The following is an 11,710-nucleotide window of genomic DNA, read 5'->3' as shown; positions in this document are numbered from 1 at the left end:
CTCTCAGCTAGCCTTCCTAAGTAAATTGTGAACATTTCTAACATCTGTTCAACCCAGTCAACCACCAGTTTTATCTATTTATATTTTTTTCTTCATTTCATTTAAAGAAATCTATTTTTGTACTGGTGCCCACGTCTCTCTCTGCCTCTTCTTGGTAGAGTCCCATGGTGGCATATTTGGTTTAATTCTACAATTTTATATATACAGTATGTAAGCAAGTTTTTTCCTTCTTGGCCAATTCCTGCTTTGCCACACAGAAACTATGTATTTTATGTTAATTGTAAAATATTCATAAATATATTAGTACAACTATTTAAGTAGTTTGAGAGTGCAGGGGGGCCAAGCCAAGTCCCAATGCTTCATGGGAATTTGGCAGTAACTGCAGAGCTCCTTTGCTGCAATTTGTTATGATTTCTTTGATTGGAGGATCCTATCTCCTTGAATGGGAAAAGACTGAAATCTCAAAAGTTTGTCAAGATGACATTTCAAAAACATGTACAATTAGCATAGATTCTTCTGTCCATTTTTCTATATGAGTGGTCTGCCTTTTCCTTATACTGTCTCCGCTTGCAGCAGCTGCAACTTCAAGAGTTTAAAAATCATTAAAATGTAACCTTCAGCTCTTTTAATCCCCAAGCTTTGTGGATAACCATAAGTCTTCAATGTGGCTAAGGAAAGCGGGTTCAATACATTTAAGCTTGTTCCACAGACCCATCATCTGTGTGCAGATCAGAGCAGTATGTCTAACCCCCCTTCCACCCACACCAGAAACGAAAACCGCTGGCAGAGGCTCTAGTCACACTTTCTTTTCCACCAGAAGTGCAGGCTGTCACAGTCATCGTCAAAGACATGATCAAATACTCTTCCTCTCTGCTGCCTGACACACACACACTTCTCTTGCCAGCTCCCACACTCACTGAGGCAAACAGTCAAAGAACCAAAGATTAGATGCAACTTGCAGCACACTTGTTATGCATGGATTCTGAGCAGTGAAAGAGGAATACATTTATGCAGAACCGGAGTAAAAGAAGGGTAAAAAGGAAGAGAAAGGACAGCACAGGAACAGTTCTTTTCAGAGCAGCAAGTGTGCTGGAGTCTCATCTAATTAGTCAATGTCTAGCCAGATTAGGTGCAGGGCGAAGAGTAGAAGTGTCTGCAGGACGTTTCAAATCAGTATAATAGATACTATATAGACAGGGGTGGGGAGTAACGGAATACATGCAATGAGATTATGTATTTAAAATACAAAATATAAGTAACTGTATTCCACTACAGTTACAATTTTTTTCTCTCTCCACAATTTGGAATGCCCAATTTCCAATGCACTCTAAGTCCTTGTGGTGGCATAGTGACTCGCTTCGATCCGGGTGGCGGACGACAAATCTCAGTTGCCTCTGCATCTTAGACCGTCAATCCACACATTTTATCAGGTGGCTTGTTGAGGACGTTATCTCAGAGACGTAGCACTTGTGGAGGTTTCACGCCATTCCCGCACAACTCACCACGTGCCCCACCTAGAGCAAGAACCACACATTATGGCGACCACAAGGAGGTTACCCCATGTGACTCTACCCTCCCTAGCAACCGGGCCAATTGGGTTGCTTAGGAGACCTGGCACTCAGCACACACTGGATTCGAACTCGCAACTCCAGGGGTGGTAGTCAGCGTCTTTACTCACTGAGCTACCCAGGCCCCCTACAGTTACAATTTAAATCATTGGTATTTAGAATACAGTTACATTCAAATAGTATTTCGATTACCGAAGAGATTACTTTGCATTTTATTGTCAATTGTTTAATTTAATATTTAGTCCTTTCAGATGGAAAACATTTATACATATAAATGATGTGATCCAAAGTGCATTTGAACAGCAGTGAAACACTTTCTTATTATGTGTCACATTACGAGCAGACAGAGAAGTACATTTGAAGTTTGGAGCAGAAGAAATAGAAATCAATCTTGTGTAAATTGTCAGCTTTATGCTAAGCTAAAATGTTATTGTAACACAGTTGAAGGATGGGCAAGGAGGAGGCGAGAACCGGCTTGTCAACATAAATTATATTTTAATGAGAAACTTAAACTCAAAAACACATAAACAAACACACATGACGGACATGTCCGTAATTCTCTCTCTCTCGAACCATCGTCACCGGCCGCCTTTATCCCTCGCGCGCCTCATCAGGCTGATTGGGGACCGGGTGCGCGATATTCCGACCGGCCCCGCCCCCCTCCGCTCCACAGTTATTTCTAGCTATTTTACATGCACATGTTACCAGCCACAATCTTATTTTTTTATCAAGAAAAATTCAAGTTGGATCATAACCATTGATATTAGGGCAAATATCTTATTCTTTATAATAATTGGTGTATTGTTTTCCTGTAAAAACATCTAAAAATCCACAAAACAAGATTATTTTGATTTATCTTGTTTTAGAAACAACACAGTATAATATATTTAGGATTTTCAGAGAATGTATTTTAACATGTGTACTTTGTCTTACTGTACTTGCAGAGTTTTTATAGTCAAAACAAGTAAAAAAATCTACCAGTGCTGAAGAAGTAATCCAAAGTATTTAGAATGCGTTACTGACCTTGAGTAATCTAACGGAATACATTACAAATGACATTTTACAGCATGTATTTCAAAAGTAACACTCCCAATATAGAACATACTGTATAATGACATAATGAGGATTTTCATTGTAATTGGTCACACTGGAATTTTTTTATACCTATCAGAAAAAAATACAATTGACAGTAAAAGTATAGTTTTTAATTTGCAATATTAACAAGACATTATACAGTAAACTTTTTCAATAGACAAACACATTTGCTGAGAAACAATGGCATCATTTTATAATTCTATCCAATTCAAACTCATGCTTTCAGGCAGTCTAAAAATTTTAACAATACCTAAATAATGTTAGCCTGCTAGATAACTTTACCTGGGTATTATATTTCAAACTAAAAAATTCACAACAACCATGTTTTTTTTTTTAGGTTTGCATGGCATAAAATCGCATGTACATGTTAAATGAATGCAAGATACAGTGACAATGTACTACTGTCACAGTTCCATCAACTGGACCAAATTTCTAACACTGGCCCTGGAATGTCCTTATTGTTGAGCCCTATATATGAATATATTTGGCCTCTGAACCATCAAACCAGGATCCATCTATAGATTTTATGCATCAGTAAAAGCAATTTAGCTATGGAAATATACCAATGTAATGAGGACAAATAATAGGCCTGAGTCTGCCTTTTGCAAATTATCTGTTGTTATTTTCTCTATACCTCGAAACTGTAGATAAGGAAAACAAGACCAAATAACTTGCAGCCCATTCCAATTCAGAAATGTTTACACACACAAATTTATTATTCATAGATCTACGATATTTTCTTTAGAAAGAAGAAAACACAAAAACTTAAAGATAAACGGCTGTACCCTTTCGGAATGTGCTATATTTGTCCACTGCTAAAGCATAGTGAATCAAAACACTTCTCTATGAATGCAGGGCTTTATACTTCATCTCTTATACTGCTTACACCAAGGTGGAATGCCTGAGAATACCAAATTATTCCCCATGGGCCAAACAACTTCCAAAAAGTGCTTATCTATGACATTTCAAGCTTACTTTCTGCAAGATTAGAGGTGAAGAAATTACACCAGGAGTCGATAAAAGCTACCACAAAGAGCCCTACACATCAAGACAAAGAAAGTTTCTGCTGACAGAGCTGAGGAAATAGTGGATTTTTTCCCCCATAAATATGAGAATGCAAAACAATGATGGAGCCACAGTTTAGTGTGAAGAGGAGGAGCTGTGGTCATGAGGTCACAGTAAACAGCTGTACAGCCAGATGGATTAATCATTACTGGCCGGCAACATCATTTACTCCCAGAAATGAAATGTTTCAAATTAAATTTTCTAAAAACCTTTTTAAAATTATTCAACATGACATTCAACTGAATCTAAAATTTAACCCTCTGATGCATGGTGTCCACTACAGTGAACAGAAAGGACATTTTGAACAATTCAGTGTGATGTCAGAGTAACCTACAGTACATCCAAAATCCCATGGGTGACCTTTGACCTGTACGCAAAATATTAGAGGACTGCTCCATTTATTAGATCTCTCTTTATATAAACTAAAATTGTTTTTTTATTTATGAAAGCCAATTCAACATGCTGAAAAAAGTGATAATGCAAATCTGGAATATTACTATTACTTATAAAAACATCACTTTGGGCAAAACAAGTGGAGTGATAATATTCACATTTTGGAGTAAAAAGAAACATAAAATGTTTTATACTTTGTGATTTAATAATCCATGCACCATATTGTTAAATAATTCCAAACAGTATGTGGCAGAGAAATTCATATGAGGGTTGCATCAGAAATTCCCTACAAGACCATTTTCAATGGAAATTGGTTCTGTTAAAGCAATTGAGATACAAAAGTATAAAATCATTTTCTAGCGATTCAACAGGATTTAGCAACTCAATTTTAAACCTTGCACAGCATAAGTATAGCAGTGTAAAGTTAGGTTAAGTTCTTCTATTACCCCAAAAGACAACTGCACCCGTTACAGTCTCAGATTGGCCATTCTCAGAAATGAACCTCATGAAAGATTGACAAATGAAACCAATTTTCAGACAGTGGCGTGAGACCTCTTGATGCTCACAGAGGACAACCACACACTCGGCAACCTTCAACTCATGAAGGTCTTGTTTTATATAAACCACTGGGCATGCTTTTAAAAAATTCTACATAGCACAATACATAGTAAACACATGTAAACAGAAGAAACCGATTTATCTAACTTTCCCCAGATAAATGGAGAGTCTCCCCACACACATATAGGTAAAAGGCTTTACTGCTTTCAAGAATGGACAGGCACGTCACTGAATACATTATGCTTCCTCCACCAAAAGCACCATCGCCAATTGGCCTCTCTTCTAAACAGCAAGTAAATTATATTATGTGAGTACCATGGTTAGAAACTGACTAGGGCTCAGGGCAAAAATGGCATAGAAAGTGCAAACAAAGTCTGATGTTTAATATATGGGGAAAAATCCTCAACAGACTTTATCTGTTTTCTAACATTTGATACCAGTCACAAATAAAAATCAAACACTGAACTTGAAAATTTTTAAAACTTATTGAACTTGAAAATAAAATATACTGTTTTATATATATATATATATATATATATATATATATATATATATATATATATATATATATATATATATAAAGAAAATAAATACTATAAAATAAATTGTCAGAGCGCACAAATTATATAATATTGGATGCACTTTTGCAGTGTTCATCATGTTATTTCGTATGTATTCTTTAAAGCTACTTTACTATTTTGTTGCTTTTCCAAGTAACAGAATAATCATTGTTCAGACTGAGAATATATTTGGACATGTGGATGACCCACTGTGGTTTAATATAGGCACACACAAAAAATCAATTCCAAGAGGCAAATATGCACTTTAATTAAATATAAAGTACATTTCTGACACTTGTGGGAACTGTGTACTGCATGATATGGCTAACAACATTAAATCCATTTGTTGAAGTGAAAGAAGCTCCAGTGTATTGGGTCCTGGTGCAAGAAAGCGTGTAGAAAGGGAATAGCTTTGTCAAATGCAGTCAAGCTCCACCAAGTATTAAACATGAAGGTCTCTCACTGACAATACCCTAGCTATGAACTGCTTATATCCAGATGCATATTATTTTGCACTAATCCCTTGTCTGTCAAGCTCCACATTTAAACTCCAAAGCCAATTTAATTCAGCTAGTGTGACGGGGTGAAGGATTGCAGCAAACCCAGCAGCACAACAACCTTCATAGTAAGACACTATGGCCGTATAGAACAAACCTTTATATTGTATACAGCCAGTCCATAAAAAATAAAAAAAGTACAGCATATAAATGCAAGAAGTGTTTATTTTTTTCCCCATCCTAAAGTCAACTTGCATCAGATTGGCAAGCCATAGGATCTAGTTTTGAATGTGAAAAATATAAATAATTGTTTAAGAGAGTAAATGTAGTGACATGGTGAGGTTTTCCATGTTACTAGATTTTGTCTGCCTGCAACTGAACATAAACGGGGTAAAGACTCAGATACTGTTGATCAGAATTAAAATGAAGTATTGGTATAATTAAATATCCATATTACACCATTGTTGGAAGGTTATTTTGACAGCAGATTGTTATTCTCACCTTGGCGATGATTTCTTCAGGATGGAAAAAAACACTGTAAGTTTAAGTGATTCATAAACATATCAACTCAGAATAACAAATAACTGTGCACACGTTTGGAGAATAACAATTGGGCCGAAACTATAAGCACACTCAAAGGTAGGAGCATTCATTAAATTTGTCCCTTAATAGTATCATTACTTGCCTTTGCCCTACCAAGGGGACCCATTTGCATTCACAATGCAGGTCTAACTCCACAGTGCCTCTAATTGCCTCTATATTTAGCACATTGGCTTGTCCAGGGTACACGGTAAGAAAGGAGGCAAGAACTAAGCCATTATGGAGGGAACAAGTAGTAAGGCAAATTAAGGAGGAGGGTTTTGATCATGTGAAGGGCATATTTCAATGTTCAAGGACGTTGTCAGCAAGATAAAACTGTATGATACTGCACTGCAATCGCACCCCCACACAAGACATTTAGACTTAACGTTTGTTGCATACAAAGAAGAAATTTTCCTACCCTTAATGATGCTTGACATTAAAAACAAATGTTCATTTCAAGCACAATTATGTTTAAGAGTCAGAAGTGAGGATGAAGGGTGTACAGATTTAATGTGACTGCTGAAATGGGTGAAGCACCTCCTGATAGGCCAAAATCAACATCCCTCAATGTCCTTGAGGACACCGCTGTAACACAATATAACTCACAGCGTTGCTTCTTCTGCCTTGATGGGCAAGGGAGAGAAATCAAAGTTTTCTATTCCCAAAATAATATATTTTAATTTGTTACCAAGTTTAGAACTTATATTTAGACCCCATTAAATAAAAATAAGAGTTTTTTTTATTTTACTTTTTGTCCAGTTTTGAAGCCATCCATATGCTGGCATACTGCTAAAAGTTTTTTTTTTTTTTTTTTTTTTTTATAAAATCACTTATGCAGATACAGTATACACATTTAAAATATAGTCTATCTTATATTGATGACTCATGGTTCACTACACAGATTTATGTCCAATCAAATGCTTTCTTATAGAATAATATCCCTCCCCCTAATACCACCTGTAACCGGAAATACTTCAACACAGGAAGGAACACTGCACTTGTCAAACAATTTCATGGGGTCTTCAAGAGAGAACAAGGTGCAGATGGTTCACACTAATTAATCTCTGATCCAAGGTATTTGGCATCTAAATTTCCCTTGTAAAATGTCCATCGTACTGTTTCCTACCCTTACCTTGCCAAATCAGCAGCTGCAAACTTTTGTCAAAAATACTCCTGTAGATCATCCTAACTGGTAGAACATAGTCCTAACAAATGCAGGGTCATGGGTTCTATTCTCAGGGAACACATGCACTGTTATAATATGTATAGCTTGAAATCATTGCAAGTCACTTTGGATAAGTGTCAGTCAAATACATAAATGTAAATTCTGTGATTCCCTTTCCAAAAAATAAAAGACATCATAGTTCCAACCTGAAGAAAAAATAGAGACAGAAAAACAATCTATCCCAGATGATTACTACAGTGATTAGTATTAGGATGGGAAAAAAAAAACCCCCGGAAAGGTTTTGTCTATGAAAAATTAAAATTTATTTATTAGCATTATTTTTAATAAAACCAGGAAATTTTTCCATCACCAAAAAGATGAACATTTCAGAAAATTTAATCTAATATATTGAAAATACACTGAATGCATGTAAGAGCTCTATATGTTCCTTAGTTAGGCTGTACAAAATCACTCATCCTGGAAGAAAGAGTCTAAATCCCCCATCTCATCATGGGTTGGTTTGGAGTTTGGTTGAGGTGGTTGGGGCATGTTAGATGCATTATTTGACACATTGTCTTGCCCTCTTTGGGACATCTCAACCTCTTTCTTGATGTCCCTGCCTCCACCAAGAAGCTTTTGACTCTCCATGAAGTACTGGTTGGGGTGATTAAGAGAAAATCCAGCATCCTCAATCTGTAACAATAAAATATAAAAGTTTAAAAAGTATTAGACAGAGAGAACAGACTGGTCACTTATGGAGTTTACACGCTAACAGGTTTAAAGACTGTTCCAGGTTCAATAAAAGTAAAACTACATCAGCATTTGTGTCATAATGTGGATTTCTACAGAAAACTGACTTACAGAAAAAGCAAAAAATGGGGTTATTGTGACACATGAAGACAACAAAGACAAACTGTGCACTGCAAATCAATAGTTAAAAAGCTGAAATATTTTGTTAAAACACATCTTTCATTTTTGCAGTGGGACAACTGCTCTAGGCAGATAATCTTCTAGCGAATTCATTAATTATTTAATACCTCCAGTCTTTGAATTAATTTTTCTATGTAAACAGTCTTTCTCTGGTACCTTTACAAAAATAATGCAAAAGTTACAGCCTTTAAACGTTCATGACATGACTGGATTTTAACACTGCACAAAAAAATTGGGAAACGATTAAAATTACAATAGTTTCATGTGAATATGTAGTGTGTTTTTGTTTTTAAAAACCAACAATTCTAAACTGTTTTCTGTGATAATCAATATTATGTCACCAATTGCTGCCAATAGTTTGTACTGAACCCTGAACATTTCTTTAAGGACTGCACAGAGTATTTTAGTGTGGTTGCCTACAGAGCATGTGAGCGGAGCGTTGATCATTTTAACAGAGCGGAGAGCGCCTTTTTGAAGATTGCGCTCCGCAAGCTCAGGCCGCTCGCTTAACCCAGAATGCACTTTGTGATATGCTGGTTTGGGAACCTATGAAATAATCAATAGGCCTAAGGTTATGCAGCTCTAACATTGCATTTATTTAGATTATAAGCATTCTGCTTTCACGCTTCTATTGTACAATTGAGCATTTGGTTGGTAAAAATGTCCACTCTCGCATAGAGATTTTCAAAGCGGAATTATCTCACTTAATCTACCGCCTGTTGCTTTCGATTTCTGCCTTAAGATAAAGTGCACATAACTGCTGGTCAGTTTCCCAAATTCAAATTCACACCTTAAACGAGTGAAAAAACGATTCTAGATTAGTAGTTGCAGATAACATCTTCGACATCGCTTGCTGCCTTCATGCGCAGAGGAAAAAGCTATAAATGACTGTAAAAAAAAAACGTTTCTTAAACAAAAGTCGTAGGTGTAATTTGTGAATTAAATAATTTTTATTTGTTTTAAGATCATTAAACTAAGTGTACTGTAAGTCGGTTTGGATAAAAGAATCTGCCAAATGCATAAATGTAAAATTGTAGGGAAGATTAATAAAGCAACAACACTGGAAAAAAAAGAGAAAAACATTCACTGCACTTTTCTGGATAACTTAATACACCAAATCAATCCAGCGGATGCGCAACAAGCACAAAAAAATTAGGATGAGAAATTGCTCATTTTAATTTACAGACCCAAAGTCTGACATCCTTATATCAGAAACCTATTAAAGCATCAAATCTACAGTATAATGATTCCGTGGAGACAACTGAAAAACTATTATGAATTTCAATTTCACTACCTGCAATATGTTTCCTGGTACCAGTCCATGTTTTCATTATTGCCATAAATGACTAACTAACTTTATAGTTGAAAAGGTTGTTTTTCTTGGTCGGTTGTATCACTCGGGTCCAGTTTAAACTGAAAAGCACAAATTTGCGAGTATGCGGGTTTCCGTGTCAACACACATAAATTATCACTTGTAGAGGCATGTTTGAAGACTTGTTTAAAGTAAATAATGGTGATATAGAATTTAATGTTTTTTTTTTTTTTTTTTTTAAGTATTAATTGAAGATGTTGATGACATATGTGCTAACAGAGAAATAGATAAGAAGGTCTGGTAGACCTGATTATCTAACAAAATTGTTAACAAAATTAACAGCGTGATTTTACATACAAAAACACAATACAATCATAATTTCAGATGTGTATGTTACTAATCATTTGATAATTTAATAAATGTTGGCCTATATTTCACCAATGGGGCAACTCAGCCCATGTGGGGAAAGGGACAGTTGCTTGGAGCACGGTAGCTACCCCCTGTGTACGTGCTTGGAACCAAGTATACTACAGTGAATTTTAATGTCGAAGCGGGATTTGAGCGAACACTTTTTTTACCAGTGAGCGTGAGCGGTACTTGAGCGGAGCGTCGGAACGGCTGGACGGAGCGCACATGCATGGAACGGTTTATTGAGCGGAGTGTCACACTGCACCGCTCACATGCTCTGGTTTCCTATGTGCTTGTAACTGTTCCTCAAGTTGAAAAAGACTATCTATAGAGTACTCACTCAAGTCTCACTGATGTCTTTCTGCAAGCTGTATTGCATTCAGAACATTGTCCAATCCGTTTGTTTTTAAGTGCAGAGAATATGGCCGTTTAATTATGCTTCAATCACAGCACGCCCCTGATGCTCCTCATGAATCAAAGTTTCAAGCTCATCTCTTTGAGACGAGTGCACAGGGGTCCCTGCAGTAGTTAAGCTGCAGACTGAAAGTTCCATTACACAGACTCATTTCAAAGTTAGCACATTACAGTGGACTACCCTCGCCTGGCTACTCAGTGGCAAATGAAAAATGCATAAACTTGAAACAATCCCAGCCGCGGCTGAGAAACGAATCAATCCAGCGGATGCGCAACAAGCTCATTTCTGAGACCTTCTACCGAGCTCTGCATTTCCCAGCTCCTCTCCTCCTTTTCATTATTCTCTCTATTGTTTGATTTATTGCAGTTGTGTAAATATTTCATCAGTGAAGTATTACATTTTGACCTTTAAATAAATGCTGCAAATGAGGGGGGGAATGGAAGCGTCTATTTGTTATGTGTCATGGTTGTGAAAGCGCAGGGCACATATGGCACTGATTAAAGTCTCCAACGCTCGGATCCAACAAGCGTTTTCATGTGGGCCATGATGATTCTGGCATCCCATATTAGATGGAGGATGGAGGGGATCCACTGATGCACAAACAAGAATGTTTTATTGTGCATATTAACGTCAGAGGTTTCTTCATTCACCTACCCTAAAGTGTAAGTCATGAATTTCAGAGATGTGATTTTCATTGTGGTTGGGTGGGGAAGTGGGACAGTTTATCTTTCAAATCCTGTTATTGCAGGCTGTTCATCAGAGAAGCCATCTAATTCATTTTGGCCCATCATAAGTTGTTTGCAATATTTGGCTTGGGGCTATTAGTCATCTGCAATGACCCCAGTGCCAAGCGCCCCAGGGCCATCAGCTAAATGATGCACTTGGACTGCAAAGTCACTGTCATTTCACTGGGAGCCATTAAAAGCCATTATATCCCATCAATGACACTTTGAGTGCATTATGGCATTAAAAGAGGGGTGGCACAGACACAAACACAGTTATAAACCTTTCTTATTGAGGGAATAAATCCAGACAAGCAAGGGATTAGGAATTTATACACACACACTTTGATTTACTCACCTCAACAGACACATTCAACTAAACTATCACAACAGCAGCTTAAACGGTATACTAAGATGCATGTGTGAATTTTACAGTGAAT

General features: G+C 36.7%; 1 protein-coding gene across 1 annotated transcript in view; it reads right to left on the bottom strand.

Annotated features, from left to right (window-relative positions):
- Positions 1-7,758: 7,758 nt before the first annotated feature.
- The window catches only part of LOC127617429 (DNA primase large subunit-like), a 102,793-nt gene continuing 98,841 nt past the window's right edge, over positions 7,759-11,710 (bottom strand). Inside the window, exon 14 of the mRNA XM_052089394.1 lies at positions 7,759-8,176. Coding sequence (XP_051945354.1) covers positions 7,952-8,176 — 225 coding nt within the window. The 3' untranslated portion in view covers positions 7,759-7,951. The remainder of the gene's footprint in view (positions 8,177-11,710) is intronic.

Source organism: Xyrauchen texanus, chromosome 24 (assembly GCF_025860055.1).
Source record: "Xyrauchen texanus isolate HMW12.3.18 chromosome 24, RBS_HiC_50CHRs, whole genome shotgun sequence".
In the NCBI taxonomy this organism is placed as follows: domain Eukaryota; kingdom Metazoa; phylum Chordata; class Actinopteri; order Cypriniformes; family Catostomidae; genus Xyrauchen; species Xyrauchen texanus.
This window is presented reverse-complemented; position numbering and strand designations above follow the sequence as displayed.